Source organism: Phalacrocorax carbo, chromosome 5 (genome assembly GCF_963921805.1).
Source record: "Phalacrocorax carbo chromosome 5, bPhaCar2.1, whole genome shotgun sequence".
Lineage (NCBI taxonomy): Eukaryota > Metazoa > Chordata > Aves > Suliformes > Phalacrocoracidae > Phalacrocorax > Phalacrocorax carbo.
The window spans coordinates 50,524,352-50,551,659 of NC_087517.1; the positions used below are offsets into that span (position 1 = coordinate 50,524,352).

General features: G+C 41.2%; 1 protein-coding gene and 1 non-coding gene across 9 annotated transcripts in view; one reads left to right on the plus strand and one right to left on the minus strand.

Annotated features, from left to right (window-relative positions):
• PPP6R3 (protein phosphatase 6 regulatory subunit 3) overlaps window positions 1-26,141 on the minus strand; it is a 67,067-nt gene extending 40,926 nt beyond the window's left edge. For 2 of the 8 annotated variants that reach the window (XM_064452371.1, XM_064452372.1), the window contains exons 1-2: window positions 2,169-2,296; window positions 183-259 (exon numbers count right to left, since the gene is read on the minus strand). In XM_064452371.1, coding sequence (XP_064308441.1) covers window positions 183-209 — 27 coding nt within the window. In that variant the 5' untranslated portion in view covers window positions 210-259; window positions 2,169-2,296. Of the gene's footprint in view, window positions 1-182; window positions 260-2,168; window positions 2,297-9,531; window positions 9,673-25,998 lie in introns of those variants that run through there. The other 6 variants (XM_064452366.1, XM_064452368.1, XM_064452369.1 and 3 more) reach the window with 6 other exon arrangements.
• Window positions 26,142-26,644: 503 nt separating this feature from the next.
• On the plus strand, window positions 26,645-26,717 carry TRNAA-AGC (transfer RNA alanine (anticodon AGC)). Its single transcript has one exon. It is a non-coding gene; the product is annotated as a tRNA-Ala (tRNA).
• The last annotated feature ends 591 nt before the right edge of the window (window positions 26,718-27,308 follow it).

Consider the following 27,308-nt stretch of genomic DNA (forward strand, 5'->3'; position numbering starts at 1 on the left):
TATTTAAGCAGCATCTGTAGTAACGCTTCACAGTGGTATTTCATAGCTTCTAGCCTAAAGGTGCCTGCATGCATAGAAACTTTCTAGAACTCATATGAGACAACAGTAGATGCTGACAACCAAAAAGCTACAGAATCAGGCTGGATTAAAGAGGACTGAATACTCCATAGTAATTTTTATACCTTTATCAATAGCCAATATTCTAACATCCAAAGACTAAGTTAGGCAGCTCCAGGCAACACGACAGGAAGACGCTAATCTGCATTAAAGAAAAAAATCATAACTTTCGATTTCAATATGTTGAATTTGTTCTTCCCAACGTTTGTTTTTAAGCTATGCACCAGGTCAGAACTTGCTCAGCAGTTGGGAGAACATAAAATGGGCACTGCATAAGTGCACTAGAGTACCACCTCTACTGTTGAAGAAAACACCTATAAAGGTGGAGGAATTATGATTTAAATTGCACACAGCACACAAAGGGTTCAACACAGGACCTACTCTCTCACTGTACCTCCCTCCACAAACTTGATATGGGAGGAAGAACAAGGGACAATAAAATATATCTTATGCAAACATGTGAAAGGGCAGTAACACCAACCACTAAAACATTGTAAGAGGCCATAACAGAAATGTATAAAGATGAGCAACTTAACCTTTCCTTATAAAAGGCTTTGGAACCTCCATGTTAATTCTGTTGCTCTAAGACACCTTGCAAGCAGTTGCTACTGAGACAACTGTGCTATAAGAAAATAATATTTCAATCTGATAGATCCAAACTGCTTTCACTTCTCATTAAGCTCAGTTCAAGCGTTTGCTCCATTTCCCCCTCTCCAAAGCAGGGCTTTTACACGACATTTAACCTCTCACACAGTATCAACTGGTCTTACATGAATGCAGAATTTAAGTGCATTGAAAGGGACACTACAGATACTAGAGAACAGTAAGAGAAACTTTTCTGTCCTTATAATTGGAAGTGGCATGGTTTTGAGCAGTAGTACTGATTTACATAAGGAAAGAAACACTTTTGCTCCTTTAGTAACTGCCTTTTATGTGTGAAGGATTAATTCGATACATTCATTATTGCTGTGCACTTGCAACACCATCAGCTGTGAGGACATGTAGTTATCACAGAGAATGTAAGTGAATAGTACTATTCTACCAGGAATCCTTCTGTAAGCTGCAGGTGGTATGCAGGAGCAAGCTTAAAGTCAATACTCAAACTATGCTTTTGTGATACACTCTTATAAAAACCTACAAAAACTAAAATAGCCATATCTAAGTCTTACACAAACTAAGAGGTAGACAGCTTTAAGCATTTATTTCCAAGTTAAAATGGATTCAGCATGCACACTGTGGCTACTAGAACAGTGAAGTGTCAAATTTAATACTTGAGCAGTCAGAAAACAGATACAGGTCCAAGGATCCAGCAAAACACTTATTACTCTCTTCATCAGCAAGACTTCCAGTATTTGGCCTAAATATTGAAAAGCCTGGTATTGTCACTATGGATAAGTTTTAATTGCTTGTAGGTGTTTCATTGTTGCTTTAACCATTACACACTGATTACTTAATACCACCTCACTTTGCTTAGCCTTTTGTCAGAAGTTACAAGCTTATATAACTGCCCCTAGATTGTATAGCTTTCCGTTTAAAGACAGAGGAGTCCAACAAAATCAATCAGGAAAAGGTACAGATAATTTCAATTGCAGTATCAGTACTTATAATCATCTGAGACCCCATGCAAGTATTAAGTGGCTAAAAAAAACAAAAAAAACATTCTTTTCTACTAAAAGTATTAGTAAACTTACAAGCAGGGCTGAAAACCCCTGATCAAATCAAATTATACGAAGTTGTTAGTAAACACACTAGCTTGTGGGTATTCAGGCTACACACAGACTTACTGTAAGCAAGTCAAACTAGTGCATTATTGAAGTCACAGGGTATTTTTTGCTTGGTTTTTTAAGCCTCTAGAAAGCGTATCAAATCCCTCCCCTTGCCCCAATTAGTGAAATTAGCATCTTTGCAAGTAAACACTATCAATGCTAATTCCAGATGTAAATCCCTCTGCAGTTATTAAAGCTCATTTCAGAAGCTTCAGTGTATTTCTCAGTAAGTTATTTCAAGAGAAATTCAACAATGGAAAAGAGCAACAAAAAAAAGAAGCATACTACTGCAAACATGTTACTGCGTTATTTCACAAACTGTCTCCCAGGCAATCTCTTTTAGGGGGTGCTCCCTCAACATGTCAGGTGCCGGCCAGAGATTATTCCATCACTTTTCAACAGGAGCCCAGGTCCTTTGAAATAAGGAAAAATAAACAACATAAAATGTGCCAAAGAGGAAGTCCAGGAACCCTGAAGAGAAGAGAATTTTCTTAGGCATTATCACTGGCAATAATCTAGAATCAACCTACCATAGTTCTGAAGGGAATTTTCAAAAACAGAAGTTATTTTTAGTCTTCCCACAGCCTACTGTTCTACCATCCCTCCCAAAACCTACCATTCCTGAAATTTTTATTTATCTTCATGCTTTTTCAAATTTCAGTCCCATTAACAAAGTCAGAATTAGGCCTTATGTCTAGAAAATCAGGATCCTAAGGAACACCTTGCATTCAGAAAAATATTGCTTTGTTTTCTTAGTTAATATTGTTAAGAGATTATTCTCTGAATGAATGCTGAAATAACCTTCCAGGTAGTAAGCACCTGACTTAAATCCGAAATGAGGGAAGGCCTGTCAACTGCTCCGAGATACAGGTAACTGAAATTCTCACTTGAATTGTTTGCTAAAGGGAAGACATAAAGCTTAGAAATGATCCTTTCAGACCCGGGGTGGGGTGGGGAGGGAGAAGTCTTCTGCCCACTACAGCTTAAGAAAATCACACTGTGGGTATTTTGTTTAACAGTAACTAGTCTGTGGTTCTTTCTAGAGGCCAAATCCTTAACTGACATCTCCATCAAAAAAAGTTGGTACTTTAAAGCATCCAGAAGTCCCTTCAGTAAATAAGAAAACTATTAAAGTAAGCTGCTCATTCAAGTTACACTTTTAAGGATCATAGTTAGTTAAAACAAACATGAGAAACACTGTACCAGGAGTTACTTCCAACTTGGTACCTCATACTTCCACCTAACAGTTGAGTATTGGTAGGTACAAGCAGACATAAGGATTTAGACCAGTGCAGAAGGAAAACCAAAAAGGACCTCAGCTAGCCAGCTGAAGGCTATTTTACCTGACAACTGCATGTTTAAAGCATATATATACACAGAGCTTCTGGTAGGAGCCTCGCAGATTTTACAGCAATACCCAGTTTCATTTTTCAAGCAGAAGAAATTTTTTTCTTTTCAAAAAGAAGTTATCAGTGTCAAGCTGAAGATTCTGTAATATATGAAAGTCTGAGAAATGCTACATACAGAGTTATAAGGGTTGCATTATAAAAATCTGAACTCAGAACATCACTGTCAATTTTCTTTATGTACCATCATATTTTCTTACTACAGAGTTCAAGCGCACAGATAAAAAAATCAAGTTACTTTTGCACCAACAAAATTTTCCATGATTGAAACACATACTAATATATGTTTTGATGAAGTAGGCTACAGGTTTTTACAACTCCTGCATAGTAACTAGCAAAAGACAACTTAGTTGTTGGATGCAAGGAGAGCAACCACTGAAGGAGTTCTTGGTACCACCACAGGCTTTCAAGAAGGTCTTAATTCTTAGTGATAAAGAGCATTTCCCATGCAAATAATAGTAGGTATGTTTAGGGAAGGACAAAGTAATGATGAAGATAATTTACCAACATTTTAAAGACCTTTGAATACATTTCTTTAAAATGCTAAGCATGACCTTCTGACAGCATCGCATGACCTCAACCAGGTCAACCAGTTAGTCCCTGGGTATATTTAATTAGTTTCTAGTTTGGGGGTGGGGTTTTTTGTTTGTGGGTTGTGTTTGGTTTTTGTTTTGTTTTGGTCATTCCACCCCCTTCATTTCTCCAAATGATGGACAGTAATAAGACACCATACTAGCATTTATAAAGTGCTTGTTTTGACACTGGAAATGGACCATCTGTTCAAACAAAGCTAAGCATGAGTGCATATCTGAAAAAATTTTAGAGCTAAAAAGAATTACCAGTCACCCAAATTGACAGATATGACACTCTGTGGCTACTTTTTAAAGTATTTCACTCAACCAGAGCATTGCCCATTGTAAACCCGCTGTCTACAACTGCCTCTCCTTTGCAGGCTGGGCACAATTCCTCAAAGCGTTAAAATATCCCAAGACCTATTAAATGGGAAAATTAAGCACTTATGGATTTAGTCTAGAATCGAGAGCAATTTGAACAAAATATGAAAAATAAGACACCTGCATTCTAGCTTGAAGATCTGGACCAAAACCATTCTTATCCATAAATTAATGGTAATTGACAGCAGGACATGGTTATGCCATAACCAAATTCCCCACTTTTTCCACTTGATGAATGCAAGAAAATCTCTCATATACAGCAATGCATTTACATTGCTGCTTCTGCACTGAAAGTTCAGGGGAAAAATAAGGATTATTCTTTCCCATTAAAATAGTACGGTTTTTAAGTAGTGTAAAAACTCTGCTCTTAACTATTCCTTACTTTTATTTTTAAATACTTCAAATAATACAATAGAGACCACAGTTACCCAATAGCCTATTTGAAATTAAATTTAGTTTCAATTAAAGCAGTGAAGTTCATTGTGTTATTAGCTAGAGAGTTGTTAAGTTACCGTTCCAAGTCCCTAGATTTAACTGCATTACTTCACATTACATCCAGCAATACAGGAGAGTTTTCATGGTAGAGTTTCTACATTTCCTAAACCAAAATGTAAGATCAAGTTGACATAGAATAAAAATCTCACGGGAATGTAAAGTAAGATGCAGCAGTCTCTTAAGTGTCAGAACAGCCTGTTCAGTCCAAGAATGTGAGCCCTAAGGGAAATTAATTTGAGAAATACTTCATTACTTACACTAACAATTAGATTTCTATGATTATAAGCTAGAATTTTCAAAGAAACTTTATAGAGGAGGGAGCCAGTAGACTGTTTGAAATTAAAAGGAATGAAATAGAACACAAAATACAAACACCTTTACCTCAACAACTCAATACATACTGCACCCATATTTCAAATACTGTGCACAGGCCTTGTCCTCCCATTCCCAAAATGGCACAGCAAACTAGAAAAGATACTGAAAAGGAAGTAAACCCATCAATAATTCTTTCATGAAGTGCCAGGAGACTTTGCGCAGGCCAGCTGCACCTCCCTTTTCCACCTGTGGGATGTCTGGATGCTTTACCCCCTCTCAGCTGCTGTCAGGCACAGGGCTGTACTACCTGTGGGGAGCCAAGTTGGAGGGGTGGATATGTGTCACTGAGGACCCCTGACCCTCCTGCAATACTGGTTACCATTAACTCATCCAGGGCAGCCCAGGCACAGGATGGAAAGAGGGCTGGAGCTCAGACACACAAGAGGAGGTGAAGGGCAGTTCTTGTGCCCAAGGGGCAACAGAAGGGCACTGGGGAGCAATCCCCAGGAAAGGGGCCCTCGGACCCCCCCGACCCTCCTCCCTCTCCCACATGAGGCCATCTCTCAGGCCACAGCCCTCCCAACTCCTAGAACAGCCATGTTTGGCCACATGCATCCCCATCACAGCAGCCTCCTGACATCATGAGCCACCTCACTGCCTTTTCTTCTGGGCCTTATACAGGGACCCCAGCAGCTGGCCCACAATTTGCTGAGCTTTGAGGCCCTGGGATTCCAGGGATCATTGGAACAAAGAGGTCCCACAGCAGCAAGGCGGGTAGCTGCCCACTTTTGCATGGGAAGGCAAATAGATGGTTGCAGAAGACATGTAGAAAGAGGAAGCAGCATCAGAGGCGGGGACACCATCAGATATATGGTAGCAATAGCCACCCATGGAGGTAGATCCACCGAAAGATCAAGAAGAACCGACGGAAGTGGATGATCCACCTCCAGATGGGTCTCCTGGCACCACTACAGCATGCCAGGGCTCCCCTCCATGACACCACCAACACAGCATTGCAGGAGCACCCAGCCAGCACCCTACCATCAGCCCAGCCTCCACACCTGGCATTAGCTGGGAGGCCCAGCCTCCGTGCCTGGCTGTCTCACACGTTCCATCTCCCAGCATTAACAAATATTTTGTTGACTGCCACGGGTGGTGTGTGAGACCTCTTCTTTCCCATCTGCCTACCCCTTCCCCCACCCCTCCTGAAGGTATGCCATCTCCTCTGCCCTGAGCCCCAAGAAAAGGGGATGAGACAACCTGGCTTCCACCAGGCTACTGCACTTGGGCAACAGAAGGAGTACCTCAGGGAGCAACCGAGGTCCCTGGAGCCTGGAGGTGGGTTTCATCAGTCTGAGAACAAGAATGCTGCCCGATGGGTGGTTGAAGATGAAGCCAGACACTCCGCAGTGGTACATGAACAATAGCAACAGATCAAGCAAAGAAGTTAGAGACAGTTGTTCCTTTAGAGAAGCAGAAGACTGCAGCTCTGCCAGGAAGAAGTACTGGCCTGCAGCATTAAGGTCCCTTCTAGCTAGTTCTTTTCAAGGATGGGCAGTAAACAGTTTTTAAAAACCCAAAACAATAAAACAAGAAAGTAATGGTAAAAATGCTTTCTTCTTCTCTTATTTGGTACTTTAGCAACTGCACCTGGACTCCTCTGTCCCTTCCTGGTCTCCCTAGTCCAGGAAAGACACTGACATGTGGGGTGTGGGCCCAGCCCAGGGCCCCTGAGATGGTATGGGGCCAGGGCATGTGGCACACAGGGGCAGGCTGAGGGAACAGCCTCTAGGGATAAGAGCAGTGAGACACTGGAGGAGGCTGCCCAGAGATGCTGTGGATGCCCCATCCCTGGAAGTGTTCAAGGTCAGGTTGGCTGGGGCTTTGAGCAGCCCGATGTAGTAAGTGTTACGTGCCAGCCTCACTTCTGTGCCAAGGAAGATCATAGAACAGATCCTCCAAGAAGCTGCATTAAGGCACATGGAGCACAGGGAGGTGATTCAAGACAGCCAGCATGCCTTCACCAAGGACAAGTTCTGCCTGACCAACTTAGTGGCCTTCTATGATGGGGTGACTACACCAGCGGACAAGGGAAGAGCCACTGATGTCATCTGTCTGGACTTCTCTAAGGCCTTTGACATTGTCTCCTACAGCATCCTTCTCTCTAAATTGGGAGGGATATGGATTTGATGGGTGGACTGTTCAGTAGATAAGGAATTGGTTAGATGGTCACATCCAGAGTAGTGGTCAATGGTTCCATGTCTGGATGGAGATCAGTGACAAGTGGTGTCCCTCAGGGGTCTGTATTGGGACTGGTACTGTTTGATATTTTTATCAATGACAGACAGTTGGAATTTGTGCATCCTCAGCAAATTTGCAATGGCTCCAAGCTGAGCAGTGCAGTTGACACGCCAGAAGAACAGGATGCCACCCAGAGGGACCTGGACAAGCTCAAGAAGTGGTCCTATGTGAATCTCATGAGGTTCAACAAGGCCAAGTGGAAGGTCCTGCACCTGGGTTGGGGCAACCCCCAATATCAATACAGGCTGGGAGATGAAGAGATTGAGAGCAGCCCTGAGGAGGGCTTCAGGGTACTGGTGGATGAATAGATGGACATGAGCCTGCAATGTGCACTTGCAACCCAGAACGCCAACGCAGGTTAAGGGAGGTGATTCTGCCCCTCTATTCTGCTCTGGTGAGATCCCACCTGGAGTGCTGCATCCAGCTCTGGGGCCTTCAGCACAGGACAGACATGGACCTGTTGGTGCTGGTCCAGAGGAGGGCCACAAAAACAATCAGAGGGCTGGAACAGCTCTCTTACAAGGAAAGGCTGAGAGAGTTGAGGTTATTCAGCCTGGAGAAGAGAAGGCTGCAGGGAGAGCTTACTGTGGCCTTTCAGTACTTAAACAGGGCTTATAAGAAAGACGAGGACAAACTTTAGTAGGGCCTGTAGTGATAAGACATGGGGTAATGGTTTTAAACTAACTGAGGGTAGATTCAGACTAGATGTAAGGAAGAGATTTTTTATGAAGAGGAAGGGGTTGCCCAGAGAGGTGGTAGATGCCCCATCCCTCGAAGTGTTCAAGGTCAGGTTGGACAGGGCTCTGAGCAACCTGATCTAGTTGAAGATGTCCCTGCTCACTGCAGGAGGGTTGGACTAGATGACCTCTAAAGGTCCCTTCCAACCCAAACCATTCTATGGTTCTATAATCATCATAGCAAGACCATTAAGTTGTAAGGTTCAGGAACTGTGGGGGTGTATTCCTTGTACATCAGCTATGGACACTGAATTGTTTACATACCAAAAAAACTATTTGCAGATGAAACAAAACACTACACCTTCTTCCAAATACCAGAGAAACACTTCAGCGTCTTCATTGACTAATGTACAGTTCCTTCCACCCCTAAAACTCATTTACAGCACAAATGCTCCTCAGCTCACTAGTATACTTTCAGAAGGTAACTACATACTCAAGTGAAATGCTAGCAAAAACACCATCTGGTAGTCCTTTCTTGATTGGGAGAAGTATGTCAGAAAACTGTATGAAGACAGTAATTTTCATAACATCCTCTTTAACAGCTGCCACCTCCTCCTCACAAAGAAGGAAATTATCTAATAAGTAGCGACTTTCACTCCCCTATCAGACAAGGGAAGAGGGAGCCTGCTTGGGTGCAGAACAGGTAAGAACTGAGACAGAAGCGAGATCACTTTCACCCTTACTTACCACATTAGCCTCCCTTATTTATGTACACTAGCTGCACTTCCATCTAGATCAGATTTAAATATGTATTTTTACATAATGCATAATATATATCTATAGCTTGCATATATACACACCCTTATTATGACTGAATACCCCATATGACTGAATACCCCATACTTATGCTGAAGTACATAAGTCCAAACTGGTTAATGTTTACTCAAAGACACCAATCCCTCAAAATTGAAGATGTCATAACCTTCCAGCAAAAGTACAAAAATCAGCTGACATCTACAGTTTGCAATGAAGTTACAAGAGTAATTTTATACCAAGCAACAAGTGTATCCTTGTCAATTCCTACACTATCTCAAACCACAGGTTAATAAGTGTTAATAAATATAGATCTTAATTACCTGCAATAACTACAAATTAGACACTGATCATCCCTGCCCAGGTACAAAAGATAAATCATTTTCTAGTAACTCCACTTCAACAGCCAAACACTTACAAATTTAAAATATCCATGGGTTACAGAATTCAGTTAGATCCTTCACGTTTTGAATTCTCCCAATTATCTTCAAAACAGAAATGAAGATAGCTATGTACTGAGAAAAGCAGATGGTTCCATAATATTATAAAAAGCAAGCTGAACAACACATAGCTACCCAGAAGACAATTTTATACTAAAACATGCAGTTTAGTACAAAAAATTCAATTGCAGAAGACAGTATTATCACACTTCAATATAATAACCTGTAGTGCTAAACATCATTCATACCTAATATACATCAGTTCATGAACACATTTGCTTTGAAACTCTTCCGAAGAATTGAGAGGCTGGGCAGCAGATACACCTCCTGGCACAAAACCAAAACACTTTAAAACATGTTCCCTGTAAAACAAATAGAATAACCACAACAGTGTGTCTAGGTGACCCCTGATTCTCATTGTAAGACTGAAGCAGGACAAAGAAAGAAGCAGTGCAGCAGCAGAGTGATTTAAAAGACAAAGTTAGAAACAGCCAGCTAGAAAGTAGTCAGAGAAAAGCTGCAAGGAAAGGGAAGGAATAGCCACCAAGTCTGAACTGCAGAAGGAAGGGCAGCTTAGAAGGTGGTAAATGTGAACCTACAGAAATCAGGTAAATGCCTTTAGTGGACATCAGGGACATGAAAAAGTTAAAGCATTCAGGAACCACTTAAATTTTAAGATAAGGCTTTATAGATGCAGAAGCTAAATCTACTGCTGTAGGTGAAGTTTAATAGTTTCTTACCTGTTAAAACACAAAAAAGTTTTTAAAAGTTAAAAAACAGAATGATTTGTATTCTCTCAGGCTCCTTGCCCATTACAGGGTATCCTGGCAACAGCAAAAAATCTCAATCTACAGTATTAGCAGATTAGCAGGACTGAATTAGGATTGAATTAGATGAAGCAGATTTCTTCCTACAACGACAAAAAAAAAACATTTTATAATTTAATACTGTTAACAGGTTCTATTTAATAGCTCAATAACTGCATGAATACTAAGCATTGCTTTGCAGGGAATAAGACATGAACTGAAGGAGGAAACAACTTTCTAGGAAAAAGTGTCAGTTCAGTGCAGCACACCAAAAGACTTATTTTTAAACCAACTTTAATTAAACATCCCCCTTTATTTCTGGGAGATAAACTTCATTACCTCGTTAAAATAAAAATGCCTTTATAATCTGCACTTGACTGTGGAACCTAACATGAATCCAGACTTTTTTTAATAAACTATTACCAATTTCATATACAGTAACATCTTCATCTAGAAGATCTGAAATACCCATTACCAGAGTTTTTTCTGTCATTGTAACTATTCTCTTGTTATATTAACATTTGATTTATCCATAAACCTGCACAGAAATAAACATCCAAGCATTAAGGATGCCAGTTATTTTTGGCATGTCTGTATAAACAGTTCAGCCAGCTTCAATTCGAAATCAGTCTAACTTCAAAAAAAACAACACAGTCCACATAGACTTACAAAGTAACCAACTGTTTTAAGACAGCACTCTTGTCACCTAAAATTCATCCTTGAGGCAACCTCTGCTTTTGATAGGTTAATTCTTTCAATGTTAAGCAAAGTAACATTAAAGAGCTTAATTAGATATCCATAACTGGCTTCCAAGTAACACTTACCTATCTGTGCTTTAGTCAATACCAAATAGGCAAGAAAACATCCTATCAATTGATGCTTCTTTCTGATGTAGCTGTTTCTTGCAGTTGTAAGATTGAGTTTCTAATATAAAAATTTACCTTCCCTTTCCACCAGTTACTGAGGGCTTTTTGATTTTGCTTTTTAGCACAGGTTTCAAGCAAGACAAGACTTCTGTTTCTTTTGGGAATATGGGTAATATTGTCAATGGGGGAAAAAAAAGTAGTAGTACTACCAACTAAGAAGGGTAGCAAATATTTGGCTGAAGTACTTCATTATTTCATGTTAGTCACAATCTAGTATTTGGCTGAAAAGCTCTGCTATCAGAGCTTGTCACAAATATATCTTCAGCTTTAAAAAAAGCCCAAACCATGCACCTCAAAAGCATTTCAAGTATTCTGCCAAAGACAAGAATGACTTAACTTTACACTTTCCATGTTAAAGATAAGAAGCTGTGTCTTCAAAGCTCTTTCTTGACCTTTGCAGATTATTTAATAGAGCATCTCTGTCAACAGAAAGGCATATACTACAAATAAATTCCTCTTGAACTAAAAGGAACTCTTGCATACTAGTTTTAAAAATCACCCAATAAAAGGGGTTTTTTTTCTTAGCTTTGTTAGGGCTAGTAAGTTTTGTGGCTTGAAATACTATGATGATGATTATCTCCAACAGTTCTGGAACCAGAAGCCATCACATTTACATTTTATTCACAATGGCACAGACTCCAAGCCTTACTGAACACAAAGACTAAACAGCTTCCTCTAAGGCTATTTTAGTAACAAATATACATATTAACTGAAGGTCAGTGTAATACATTGACCATAATACTTTCAAAGGTCACATGCCTTTTTCATCCTTAGACCTTGCGCTCTACATGTCAAGCGGATCTGCCAATCCCTTCTGAGTCAAGTGACTAACTACAGCAGAAAAGGTAAACCAGTTCAGTGGGCTTACTTTGCTTTACTAGAGTTTCCTTGGTTATCATTTCTGCATTTCAAATACACACCTATGTTCAGAAGTAGAGTTCCAAGCAGGGAAAGAACGTCACTTCCTCAATTATGTCATGTGGGAGCAAACTATGAAGTCCACTTAGTTTAATGCACTTTCAGAAGAGTTTACAAATTGTTAAGATATTATCCACAGAGATTTCAATTGCCAGTAAAACTATCCAAGCAAAAAACACTATTATTACTCCCCTTACAAGGATGTCTGATATTTCTCTGTTTGAAAAGAGAACTTCAGTGTCTGAATACCATTGTTTAGCACCAGAACAGTCAGCTTCTCAATTCAATAGAGTAGGATTACATAGGAAAATAAAAACACTAGTGTAATCAAAATTAACAAGATACTAGCAGTGCAAGTATTATAGCATACCCTGGGAACAGTGTTCCACCAGAAGCCTGCTCTGGTCAAACCAGACTTTTTCAGCCTACCTCAGAATTTACAAGAGCAGAGTGTTTGGTTTACATGACTTCCACTCAGTAGTAGAGATGGTTTATCAGCTCAGATTTTTTTTTTTCCTTTATCCATACTGCAGTCCCTTTCAGTGCCTAATCTATGCTGTGGAGGAGAACAAAGAGAAGAAAAACCACAAGAGTTCTTTCCCTAAAATAATAAGAAAAGAATCAACTGACTGGATGAAGTTCAAGTCCAGCAATATTTCATCCACACTAACATGGTACTTCTGTCAGAGAGAAGTGGGGCCATGATAAAAAATATCAAAAATTTAAACCTAAAGATAAGATGCAAAGGCAGGATGGAAGCATTGCAATGTATACATATTATACTCAAACATAAAACTATGACAACTCATCACGACTAATAGAACATACCCATGCTCATGTTAATCTGATGTACCTGAAAAACAAAGCAAGGCACAACTATCCAAGGTAGCATCCATCTTCACGTGAAGTGCAACAGCATGGTAGAGCTGGTTCTACAGTCTTACCTGACGAATTTACACTTTTTAGATAGAGAATTTACCCGCTATGTGACCAGCTGTCATAAACAGGGCTAAAAAAGTTTTATTAATTCTGTATGGACTGGAACATGTCTACTTCTAAAACCATTCCCATGCATCTCTTGGGCAAACACTGAAACTAAGCAGGTGTCTCTGCTTACAGAAACCAATACAACATTTGTGCATCCTGGTAAAAAAGTGCAAGAACTGCAAGCTACTGAATCATGCTGCTCTTACATTAACTCGTTCCATGCATTCAAAACAGTAACTTATACAACCTACTATATCTGAAATAAAGTTGCCACATAAGACTAGGTTTTTGCGATGTAGAAAAACACAGTAAAAAAATTCCAGCTTCATTATGTAGGCCCCACAACCCCATCATGGGGACAGTTTGACATAATCACTAGCAGAACACCAGGATTTCTTCAGGAACAATAAAGGTGCCTGGACCACAATTAAAAGTGGGAAGCACAGGCCACTGCATGGTTTAGTTCTATTCCCTTTTTGGGCCATACTGTACCCATAACAAGTACAAGTGCTTTTATTAACACTGGGCTTAAGTTAAAAAAATAGCATTTTTTTCCCCCCTTTTCCACTGGCTTATTGGCCCAGAAAGATTCCCCAGTGAAGTTACAATCTCAGAACACAAAACTGTTTAATGTTAACGCTCAAGGCAGAGTGCTGTGAAATCATCATTTAAGACTCATCATTGTTCCTTACCCCACCTCTCCAAATGTCTGGTGGGAAAAATAATACCCTGTCCTCCTTAGAACACTCGTACCTTAGGGCTTACTACAGAAGTTAAACAAGAACATCTTTTCCCAAAAACTTCTATTTAAACAACCCTTTGAACTTAGTATGCTTAGAGGGCACATTTGTATGCTGAAATGTCACCATCCACACTCAGAATGAGGACCAGGATTGAAATTCCACCCAAGCTCTGACAGGAGCACTATAAGAGTCTAAGCTGGCTACGCAAAGAAGCCCTGCACTAGCCCTTGCTGTGCAGTCTCCCTGTCGGCTCCCCAACACTAGTCAAACTTCTGCCAAGACATTTCCAAGTGAAAAATGTACTTTATGAAATGACAAATGCAGTTGGTGGAAGAAGGGAAGGAGTTTTTCTGCCAAGTCCACATGCTGAAACAGCTCAAAAGTGCTATCACCAGGGCCAGCATGGCCAAGGAAGAGGGAACACCACCATTAGGGTCAGGGCAACCAGGATTTGTCTCTTCCATCTTTGCCCCAAATTCTATCACCTTAGGCCTGCTGCATGGTTGCAGAGGAAAAGTTCTCATGAATTTGATGATAAATAAGAACAAGACATGTAAGGCTGAATTTGGACAATTCAACATCAGTTCTACTGTTCTCAACCACCTGATAATCTGCAAGTATAGGAATTCAGGACTCACACTACAGCTGTGGAAATGTAAAAAAAATCAGTAATGCTGACCAACTGAGTCAGCAGAACACTTTTTTGTTTGAACATTTAAGGAAAAGCTATTGTAACTTAAGGAGACAACCTTAAGGTTAAATATAAGAATTTTAGCAGAGGTTTCTTAAGCATTTATTCTATTCTGTCCCAGTTAGGACTCTCAAAGTGTGTGGGTTTGAATATTTTTTTTTTTACAAGTCTGAGACACTACCATTAGATCACAGGGATACAGTTACCATGGCTGCACTGGTGCTGTGCATGACTTGAGCCACAGCTTTAACTTTCAGCATTTCACCCACTCTGCCCCAAACAGATGGAACATTGCTGAAAAAAAGCAGGCTGGAGATGAGAGGACTACTGCTTTAACATGCTTACCAACACTTGGCAATAGTATGATTAAGAGTTCCCTAAGGTAGTACCAAAAGCAGTGCTATTAGAAGGTAATACAGCTGCATCAGACACTGTGGGACCAAAGCTACTCAGTCCAGTCTCTCACTTCCCTTAATTAACCCAAGTACAACAGCATGCTAACCGGCCACCCAGCTTCTGAACCCAAATCACTACTTGGCATGGCACACTGAACAAAAGCATATGCATAACTGACTTGGACATTTCTAGCAAGGCACTGTAGTGTACCATGCAAACATACCTATTTTCTCTAAACAACTTTTAACTGCTCAGATAAACAAGTTCATCCTCCTCCTCGCCACATTGATGAGACATTGAAAGTTGGATGCATACCAAATTTCAAGGTGCATCTATGGAGGTAGAAAAAAGCTGCTTACTTCAGCAACATCTAATCAGAACACCAGAGTGTTCTTTCTGTATGGACAGTGCATTCAAGTCTATTAAGAGCTTTCTTTTTTATGCAAAAATCTTAGTCTTGTTAAAAAAGGTACTTAAGATCATTTGCAGTTCAGAAATGGAAGTCAGCAGCCTCTGGGAGCCTGCCAAAGTTTTGAAGCATGGCTAGCTTTACTTTTCCGAAATACTCAGCATACAAAACTAAGGAAAAACTGCTTTGAATTATAAGAATACACCAAATATCACCTAGATTTAATTACTACAATTTTTATTTGGGTATATGCAAAAATAAGTTCTAGAAATTAGAAACCCATCAAAATAACGAAAGATCACTAGCAAAGCATTTTGCACATAAAAGAGTGAAGTGGCTATTAAGTTAATATTAATCTTTCTTCCCCCTTCCCCAACCCCCAGATAATTTATATTTTGGAGCAAACTACTTCGGTAACCTGAGTTTTGCTGTGCTGCATTTTACAAACTATGCACATTGCAATTACATCATATTTTTCAGGCGCAGATGCCTCTAGTGCCTCCGCTGAACAGATTACGTTTTCCCAATGGAACTCTCCTATTTTGGTGGACAACACTAGAAAAATCAAGATTGCCTAACAGAATAAGCCACTTTCTTCCAACTGCAAGACGCACCCTACTTACGAAGAGAAAGCCACAGCTTTATACAGAAATGACCAACCTACTCTGTTTTCTCCGTAATCTTCAAAATTATCTTTTTAAAGCTCTACTTCAGTGCTTCTCTCTGGAACATCAGAAAAGGACATTTGTTACACAGTGCCTTTCAAAACTCTACTGTAGTTGTAAGTGGCAAACTACAGAGCAAGTCTACCTCAATGATTTAGTAGCATTTCTTAAGAAAATTGCTTTCAAAGGGAGATTACTTTCATATTCCAAGTCTTTACACTTCAGTGGTCATCACCTGTGCAATACTGTAAGCGCACTAATATATGCATGCAAACAGAGTTTAAAAAAGCCATTCAAGCAACACACCACAGTTTAGGGATACAACATTGTTTCAGAATGACCCTTATTTCAATTGGCTATGTTTCCGCTCTCATTTTCTTCATGCCATTTCAAGACAGGGCTACATAGTAATTCACCAAAATACTTCTAGCATCCATTCATTCCCATAAATCCCTTCTCTACCTACCAATATATCTGTGAACAGCTTTCTCCCACTACAGGAAGAGATCTCAACTTTCACCAAGAAGTGTTACTTTAACTAGGATTTACTGAAATAACAATGTTATAATTAGTTCAAGTGCAAGACAAATAGTTGCCAAAAACCACACCGATACTTTATAGTAACTGAAAACTACATTGATACTTCTGTGCCCTATGCCTACTCAAGGGATTTGAGGAACAAAATTTCAAAGAAAGCAAGCAATTTTAAATGCTAGCTCAGAACTTTAATTAAAATGGTAAATTTTATTTATATATAATTTATAACAGCATTACATGATTTAGCCCTAAAAAGCAATACCTTGCTGAGCAGAAACTTAAGTCAAATTACTTAAGACCTGAACTTAAGTCTTACACTGGTTTTGCCTGGGATAAAGTTTTCTTCACAGTAGCTAATATGGGGCAACGTTTTGGATTTGTGCTAGAAACACTGTTGATAATACAGGGATGTTTTCATTACTGCTGAGCAGGGTTTACACAGAGTCAAGGCCTCTTCTGCCTCTCACTCCACCAGCAAGTGCTCTCGGGGTTACACAAGATGCTTAGAGGGGACACAGCCAGGACAGCTAACCCCAACTGGCCAAAGGGATGTTCCATACCATATGACATCATGCTTAGCATATAGAGCTGGGGGAAGGAGGGGGAAGGAGGGGGAAGGGGGAGATGTTTGGAGTGATGGTGTTTGTCTTCCCAAGTAACCGTTACGCATGATGGAGCCCTGCTTTCCTGGAGGCGGCTGAGCACCTGCCTGCCCATGGGAAGCAGTGAAAGAATTCCTTGCTTTGCTTGCATGCACAGCTTTTACTTTACCTATTAAACTGTCTTTATCTCAACCAAAAGTTTTCTCACTTTTACCCTTCCAATTCTCTCCCCCATCCCACCAGGGGATAGTGTGCAAGTGGCTAGGTGGTACTTAATTGCCAGCTGGGGTTAAACCATAGCAGCCTTCTGTCCTTTTAAGTAACGTCTTAGGTTCCACACAGATTTTGTCAAATAAGCCTTATCTCCATTCCATAAAGTCATGTCACTAGTGTGGCAAGTGGCACAGAAATTAACTTAGTTTAAAATGCTTGAAAGTCTAGAAACAAAAGTTTACAGGTGGTTTATCGGCAATTAAAAAATAAAGAGACAACTTCATCTCTTTGCCTCTCCAACTTTATTTTCAACTGCCAGTTTGCTTTTCGTTTTGGGTGGATGAATTCACTGGCTGTTGTTTGCAGTTTTTCCTATAATTAAAGAAAAAATTGAGATCACTTCTCTCTACAAAAACCCACTTAACAGTAAAACACATTTACCATTTTTACTTGCATTCTGCTGCTTAGTAGTTCCACTATATAACATCATAGTTACCAATTCACATATCCAGGGAAGACCTTAATCTTCACAATCTCCAATAAATTAAAGAAATTATAGACCTTGAGATAACCTGTAATCCCTCCCTCTCATGAAGACAAGATCAGTACCAGATACAATAGAAAATTTGTAACTCTATCAATAATTTCATTCTTGGCTGCATGGGGCTACAACTTCAACGTGGGAGGGGAAAAACACAACACCACTGCATTCTAGTCTCCAGCCTTACAGCTAGCATATTTTTCTGAGGAGTGAGAGTTAAACTTCAGAATTTCCAAGTTCAAAGAAGGGGAGGATTAGACCAGTGTATTTCAAAGAAAAAGCTATCGTACTAGCATTAACATCATTGCTTTCTGTTATGCCCTAAAAGGAAGCCAGTTTCCTATAATGAAAAAGATAGACACCCACAGGTGTTTCCTATACTAGAAAAAGATATCAAACAACCTATATGCTTTTCAGGCTTTGAATCTTTTTTTTTTTAGACACCCACATACAGAAGAGATTCACAGAATCACAGGTTGGAAGGGACCTCAGGGATCATCTAGTCCAACCTTTCTCAGAAGAGCACAGTATAGACAAGATGGCCCAGCACCCTGTCCAGATGACTCTTGAAGGTATCCAACCACCTCCCTGGGGAGATTATTCCAATAGTTGACTGTCCTCACTGTGACAAATTTCACTCTGGTGCCCAATCGGAATCTCCCCAAGAGCAACTTGTGTCCATTCCCCCTTGTCCTCTCCATGTGACTCCGTGTAAAAAGGGAGTCTCCAACTTCTTTGTAGCTGCCCCGTAAGTACTGGCACATGGTGATGAGATTCCTTTCTAAGCCTCCTTTTCTGCAGGCTGAACAAGCCCAGTTCTCCCAGCCTATCCTTGTATATCAGGCTTCCCACTCCTTTGATCATCTTGGTTCAGAAATTTTTTTTTTGCCTGCCTTCAATGTCTCATCTCTACAATTCCAATTCGGGAAACTAAGTTCCCTATTCAGTATCTGCAGAGTTAGTGATTAATTTTTATTTATAAAGTGCATTTTTGAAGCACAGCATCCAAGCTAGGTGTGGCTGCTTCTTTAAAAATAAATAATACTTAAATACAGCAGGAGAGCATACTGGACCAGACACCCACAGGAGAAAAACCTATATGCCCATCTATGACTGAAATCATTTTAATAGACAACTGCACCTGGCACAACTACTGAGAAATAAAAACAGGTAAACATCTCTAATGGGTTGAGAAAGAGTAAAGTTGTAAGTTCCAACCCCAATCACACATTACTGGTCTCACAGTGAAATTTATAAACTGTTGGATTATAAGTGACATTAGAAGAGAACCTTAGCCCAGAAAACAAAGCTACAGAATTACAGACACAGCTTTCAAAATCTGATGGCAGAACAGATCCCTTTTAAATGGGGACATACATCCCATAACATCACTAGTAAAGCAACAAGAAGGACTCAGTATGTCAAAAGGAATTCTAAAGTTTTGCGAGCATCTAACAGTTAATTAAAATTAAGCACTGAATGCTACTGACTCACAGCCATGACAATTATCTTTTCTTACAACCTGCAGAGGTCAACAAGTTGTGCAGTGGTCTTATACCATCTTTCACCAACTACTGGATTTCTAGCTGCACTGCCTTTAAACTTTCCTCCACTTCCCTTCTTTGAAGCACAACTTGTTAAGAAGACAGCACACTAATCATTACAGTAAAGGCAAGTACCATGAAAATACACATTTACATTTTTATGTTGACCATTAAGAACTGCAGACCACTCACTAATGTTATCTTTATCACCTCCTTCAGACGACAAATTTCATCTAAATACAATGTTCAGCATACAATATTTTTTTGCCATTAATGTGGCTTGAAGCTATAACAAAGAGCCCATCATCAGCATCAAGTACACACATAGAAGGATCCTTTGATGAACGCTTGCTTGTCACAGTCAAAAGGAAGAGCTGACTACTTCACAGCCAGTTCAGTCTAATTTCTAGAGGTGTCACTCTCAGGCAGGGAAAAAAACAACACTTAACAAAATTAGCCCTCAGAATTGCCATGAGCAGTAACAAATTCCTCCTTCATAACCTCCAGAAAGAACACAGGAGGGTAAACACAGAAGATGGGAATACAACCCCTACACTGTCACAATTTTCAAATGGACTTCTATCTGGAATGCATGCTGAACAATATCAACACAAAATGGAAGTTAGTTTCCTGTAGATACAAGCCACTTACAACATCAGCAGGAAACCCACCTACCCAGAAGTGGGTCTGCTCCTGCCACCACTACAGCTTTGTTTTAGCAGTCTCTAAACTTTCCACCTTTTTTTCAAGATGTTTGGTGACAGCAGCTAAACTTCTCAAACAAATGTAATTCATTACTTAGTATTTTCTAGAAGAGTTAGCCTCCAAAGACACTTGGATATCTAGCAAGTCTGTCAAGGCAGTAACAGAAGTAGTAATGTGAATTATTGTAGTTCAAACCAGTCCTAAAGCTTCCAGCTGAGCTCTTTAGACTGGAGGCTGGTCAAAGTAGTACATGGTAAGAACGAACCAAATATGAAGTGAGACCTACATCTGCTTTAAAGGTAAGGTTACTGTGCATTTCAAAAAAAGAAGAGTTTTCCACCAAGACCTTGCCTATGATTTTTGCCCTAGTGTAACTCTCAGGAAAAAAAACCCTCAAAGAAAAAAGCTCCACAAGGCTTGATTTCCACTATACTTACACAAAAGCAAATCGCATTGTATTTTTGCAGTTTCTATATGAGAAACACTAACTGTATAACCACTCCGGTACAAAGACACAAAATTCCACCCTGTGGTAGCAGTGGCTGATACTCCTTTCACAATGCAAGTGGCATTGAAGTAATATCAATTTGTAGCAAACCAAGCCTTTAGAAACATCTATTACTCTCTTGTTTTCTGCTCAATTTCAACCACTCAAACCAGTTACAGTACAATAAAGAAAAGATGTAGTCACATCTGTACTAGCATTGCCTACAAGCCACCATATAAAGTACTACTTGGAATTGTATTAACTTGTTTTTGATTAATTTATCAGTTAGGGCACTACTACGAGTGAGAAGTATGCATCACCTAACCAGGGACTAGGGTCTTATGCATAGATTTACAGAAAGTGTCTTCCTCTCTACTATTAGTTTGGGAAATAATGAGATTCATTCCTAAAACCTCTATAAGTTAAACCTGCACAATAGAATCTTACTTTATATACTTGGATCCAGTTAGAAGTTCTGCCTATGGTCACTGAAGGAAGGGACTGTGCCACTGCATAGCAGGGGTACAAGAAGCCTAGGATACTCTTGAAATATAATAACAATGAGAACGCTTTTAGTCCTGGAATTGCTATATTCTAGAACATATTTAATAAACCGAGGGAAAAATACACTAGTTTTCACTTTAAAAAAAAATTGAATTTTCCATCCTCAATCCCAACCATGTTTTGTTACCAAACTAGAAATCACATGGCCTTTTCAGAATCCTCACCCAGGACCTGCTTGGTCATCATAAAAAGGCTTATGTTTAACATTATCTTTTGGCACAACTGACAAGAGTTGGCCTACAGTCTTTGACTGCTTATTTTCCAGAAGAGCCAGTGGACACAGGATGGAGACTATATACTTCATGTTCCTTGCAGATGCACAACTTAGACTGTATATAAACACTTATCATCTCATTAAAAATGAAATGGGAATGCTCTCAAAAATTCCGCCAAGGAAACTAACCCTCAAATCTCACTATGGGGTGGGTTATGCTTGTGCATACATACATGTTTTTTACTCATTTCCACCTCCCTTCATATCTTTAACCAAATCCTCACTACCAATTTCATAGATGATCTTAGCTGTTTTGCCAAGATGCCTAACAACATATTCAATATGTTGCTGAACATGAGCCAGCAGTGTGGCCAAGGCGGCCAACAGGGGTAGGGAAGTGATTGTGCCCCTGTACTTGGCACTGGTGAGGCCACATCTCACATACTGTGTTCAGTTTTGGGCCCCTCACTACAAGAAACACATTGCCCTTCTCTGGACACACTCCAGCAGCTCAAGGAAGCTGATGAAGGGTCTGGAGAAGAAGTCTTATGAGGAGAGGTTGAAGGAACTGGGGATATTTGGTCTGGAGATGAGGAGGCTGAGGCGAGGCCTTATCACTCTTTACAGCTTAAAGGAGGTTGTAGCAAGGTGGGTGTTGGTCTCTTCTCCCAAGTTACTAGCGATAGAACGAGAAGAAATGGCTTCAAGTGCCATCAGGAGAGGTTTAGATTGGATATTAGGAAAAATCTCTTCACCAAAAGGGCTGTCAAGCATTGGAACAGGCTGCCCAGGGAAGTGGTTAAGTCACCATCCCTGGAGGTATTTCAAAGACATGTAGGTGTGGCACTTAGGGACATGGTGTAGTGGTAGATTTAGCAGTGTTAGGTTTATGTTTGGACTCAATCTTAAGGATCTTTTCCAACCTTACCGATTCTATATACCACCACTCCAGCAGAGTGTATTACAGCTTCATAGTTCCGTACAGCTGTACGTTGAGGTCCTTTTGGTATTCTTTTCCACTGCGGGCATGTGACATATTGCATAGATTCTGGCACTAAGCATCCCATTTTAAGCCTCATGGAAGAGGAAAAGATACATTCATTTAACAGGATTAGGGGGATGAGTATACAGAGTAACTGCAAGAAGAAAGAATAGTCAGAGGGGTGGGTCATTGGGAACTTTTTCACCCATTCCAAATCACATATACCACCTCAAACACGCTTCTTGGCACTTCATTAAATAAACAAAGATCATAAAGAGTCTTCTATTTTACAGTAACAGATTTTTTCCCAATATTGTGTGAAGAACTATTCCACAAACAAGCAAGCTGTTAACAGCTTATACCAAATGTCTTCCTGATCCTAGCAATTCAGTCTATCCCGTTTCCTGAGAAGTGTCCCAAGCTAGCTATAGAGCTGCATATAATATCCAAGAGTAGAAAAACATTTTACTTTAGTTGCTTAGTAGCATATGGTTTCTAAAACAGATGCTGGCACCCTGACACACCACAAAAACACAATTAAACATGCTAGACAAAGCTTTCAACACTATGTTCACATTCTCTACATATTTTCTGATTGATCTTTCAGGCTTGCCTCCCACCCAAAAAAATATACCAGGATCAAATGTGATCACCAAATAGTTTACAGAGTTCTTTGCTCTCTTCCTCCAACTTGACAAAATAAGATGAGACAAACAAGACATTATTTCTCATTTATCCCTACTTGTTTTATTATTGTGGAAAGTTTTGCCAAAACTAATGGCTCCATATCTTGCTCTTAGGACAACCCAATCAGACATCTGGTCTTCTAGAATTTGGATGTGGTGTCTACTTTGAGGTAATACATTACTCCTAAATCTGGCACTGAAACAACAGAGTACACAGCAATCTTTAGGGTCAGAGATGAAGGTGCTACTATGAGAGCCGAATCTAGATGGTAGACAATATGTTTAAGACATCCTACCTTACTACAGAAACAGATCGCTAAGCTCATACTAGTGCCTCTTCTGTCCAAGCAGAAAAGCTGTTTCCATCATAACTTCCAAAGGCCGTAAATTAACACAGTTAGGTGTGAGAAGTGAATATGCAAGCTTCCTACTAATGAATATATTGTGTAGTATGCTGGAACACTGAAAGTGAAGACTCAAAGTGTCTTATTTCAATATACTGATACAGAGTGATCTTAACTGCAGTTTTAATATTTCAAGGCTTTTTAAGCTCTTTGTCAAAAGGGGACATCAATGGAGAGAAAGGAAATTGGACAAGACACTTCTTCAAAGGGTTTCTCCCTTCTGACTGTTTCAATCCCATACTGGTTGTTTTTCAGTCAGCTCTTCTGCATTTCATAGTACATGTATTTCAAGCTTAAGCTGAGTAGAGAAGCAAAGCTGTTGAGACATAACAAGACAGTCCCCTCTATAACCATCTGTTAATACCAACTACATACATAATTTTCTGCTTTAATACTGCTAAATTCGGATTCCGTTCTATTAATTCACTTTAATTTCACACTTAGAAAATCATCTTATTGGTATATGGGCCATAGCATCACCTCTGTTAAGCGCCAGAGAAGGGTTCTGAAGGAAACAGTCACATTTTCTCACTTTAGCTAGTCAACAGAAGTAGAGCAAACAGTTTCCAAGCAGTATTGCAAAGAGAGATACAAACTATTTAATATCTTTAATTCCATAAGGGAATAATAATGGCTAGTTGATTTATACTTAAAAGAATCCAAAGATATGGCAGTCACAGCATTTTACATATAAATCTAACTTGCTTGCAAGGAAGCTATAATGCACTGCCTTAAAGACATTCCCGTTAAACAGGCTGCTTTTCCCAAGTTTCTAAACTACAACTTCCACTTTCATTCAGTGTTTCCCTTAAGTTCATTGTAAACAGGCCTCTTCAGCAATTCTTCTGGCCAAAATAAAGTCTTCTAGTAGTATTAGAAGATAAATTACTTTAGTAACTCAGGAAGTGCAGGACTCAATACTGCATAGGCATTCTGCTTTTCACACAGAAAGCAAATGAGAAGCATCACCTACGTTCAAGCAATATCATAGATGGAGGAAACAAATTACTTAGGTGAACAAGTACTTAGAACTACAAACTGTCAAGAAATAAATGCGGACTGGATATCAAATTTGCATTAAGTCTCATTAATAAGTTATATATTGAAAGATAAGCCTGTAGTGTTCTTTTATATTTGTATAATAAAGACTCTTGCAAGTTACAATTAGCCCATGCCTCACTACTGAAAACATAAATAACACAGAGCTAAGTAACTACACACTCTTACTAGAATGTATGTTGTACCAAAAATACACACTGCCGTTCAAATAACTGCAGTAATCTATTTGGAAAACTGAAACAGGGAGAATTCCCATCTTTCAGCATTTCAGAAAAAATATAAAGCAGCACACATGTATTTATGCAGTTCACAAGGTACTTTATATGCCACCTGGAAATTTTAAACCAGCTTAATATTCATCAGTGTACACTGTTGGAGTACATTTAGACTCCTTCCACTGAAGGAGATTTTAAACTTAAGTAATATCACTAGCAGTAATACAACCTTTCATTTTTAAGTTGTCAACACCTCACAAGGAACAGTTCCTAGAGCTATCCACCCACTTCTAAGTTTTCTGTATTCTTCCACTCAGAGCACTTTTTAAAATAGCAACACACCTATTCAAAGTATCCTGCTGTTCCAACTTAAATAACGTTTATCCTGACAAAGATGATCTTTAGCCCCAGTTGTATTTGTCATACAAGACACAAAACTACAACACTAATTCCTTCTTACACTTCAAGAAGTTCTTGGCAACTAAAGCAAAACAAAACCAATAGAACTGGCAGATTCAAAGTCAGATTTTGCCAAATGTATTTAACAGCAGTTAAAGCTTACCCAAACACTGCTATGCTCTTAAAAATATTCTAATTGAAAGAAGCTGCTTTGTTAAAAAATACAAACAAAACACACACAACCTACCCCCCCCCCAAAAAGAAACAAACAAACAAAAAGATTTTAAAAAGGGCAGTGCCCTCACAGAAATACTGAGACACTAATTTTAAAGAAGAAAAGTGAATGCAAAATTAGCTATCAGCGAAGCTTATCTGTTTTATTAGCCGAAAAATAGCAGTGACCAGAATAAAGTTCTGTAAGTTACAGCAGCAGCACAAGTGCCTGCCGGGAGACGGAGCAGCGCAGGCCGCTTCCCCTATCTCGACAAAACACCCAGTTCAGAGCCCCTCCGGTCCACCGGGGAACGACGCGCCGCCCGCCACCCCCCGCCGCTCCGCCCCGCGCCGCGCCCGGCCGCCAGCACCCCGCGCCCGAAAGCTGCGGTGGAAGGGCAGCGGCCTCCCTACCCCCCCCCGGCCGGCTCCCCACCCGGGGCGAAGCGACACAGACGCCAGGAGGCGGCTCCGGAGCAGCTGCCAGAGAACCGAGCGTCACGACCGCGGGAAGAAAGAGGCGGCGGACGGGCAGAGCTGCCTCCGGAGTGGCGCGGGCCTTCCCCGCCGCGCCCAGGCCCGCGGCACCCCGCGGGACACCGCGCCTGGCCGGGGGACCGCGGGCTCAGAGGGGGCGTGTGAGAGGGGGACTCCGCGCACAGCAGCCCCCGGCCTGACCACGCCAGGCCCTGCATGAGGAGTGTCCGGAGCCCCCCGCGCGGAGGTGAGCCAGGCCCCAGCCGCCAGTGGAGCGCCGGCCCACTCCCGAAGCGGTGGCGGGGAGAGCTCGCCGCTATCGTGGCCCGTACCTCGGCAAGCGCGTCCTCCCCCGCCACAGGCCCCCGGCTGCCTCCACTCAGGCGGGAAAGCCACCGCTCGCCACCATCACCGACGCTCCAAGATGGCGGACATATCAGCTCCTGCGAGCCCTCCTCTCGCTCCGCCCCACTTGCCAATCATATGGCCCCGACACCACCCTCCTCCTCGGCTCGCCCCTTTCTATTGGGCGATGTGCGGAACCCGGCCTCTCACTGGCAGTCCGGCGGGTGTCAGTCACTCAGCTGCGCGACTGCAACAGGGTTGAAAGGGGATGGGGACGGGCTCTCGGCTTCCTGCTGGCCAGTCAACGCAAGGGGCGGGTGCATCTCGCTTCCCAACTTAGCAACAAGGTAACGTCACCCTGACAGACATTTCCCTCGCCCAATAGAAGGAGCAGGTTCCTTTTAAAAATAAACCCTTTGCACCCAATCCAGAGCTGAGGCGCTCGGAGCCGGCAGGAGGCCGCGGCAGGAGGGGATGGGAGCTTGTGGTGTCAATCTCCTCGTAGCCTTACCCCTGTGCCTCGCCATTGGCTAGCCCGTGGAGCCACGCCCCTCGGGGGGCAGTGCGGGCGCCAAACTGCCTGACAACAAGCCGGCGGCGCGCGGGGAGGGGGAGGGAATGTGCTAGTGAGGAGGGGAATTAGCTCAAATGGTAGAGCGCTCGCTTAGCATGCGAGAGGTAGCGGGATCGATGCCCGCATTCTCCACAAGCAGGACTTTTTTCTTTTCTAAGCCTCCTCCGATTGAAAACTCGCGTGATAAACAGTTTAACAGGTGGCTTCGCGTGCCTCACAACTGGCAAAAAAAACCACCCACGATGCAGTCTTTCTTTGTTATGGAGGCATGAACATATTCCAGCCAGTCAGGGTACCTGCTGCCTTCCCTTATGAAGCCTCATATATTACCTCTGCCCAAAATGGTGGTGACCCCTCTTGCTGCTGGCCCCTAACCCTCAGAGCAGCCATCCAAGTTTCAAAATATCGCTGGCAGGATGACATCCCCATCCCTGGAGGACACCACCCAGCTGTGGTCAATAGCCCTTCACCTGTAGACAGCAAAGCTGGTTTTGGTGGGCTTTTGCCTGTTTTCAAGGTGGTTTTGACTAGTTTTCACTCTGTGTGGCTCTTGAAGAGCTGGGGTGGACTGCTGGTTAAAGGCAGCACCACCAGCAAAGTGGGGGGTGCCAAAAATGTCTGGTTGCACCCTGGGGCAGCAATACTGGCCTGGTCGCCACCTGCAACTATTTTTGGTCCCCCTCCCCAGACCCACCTTGGTTTTGGGTCCCCCTCCCAGGGGGA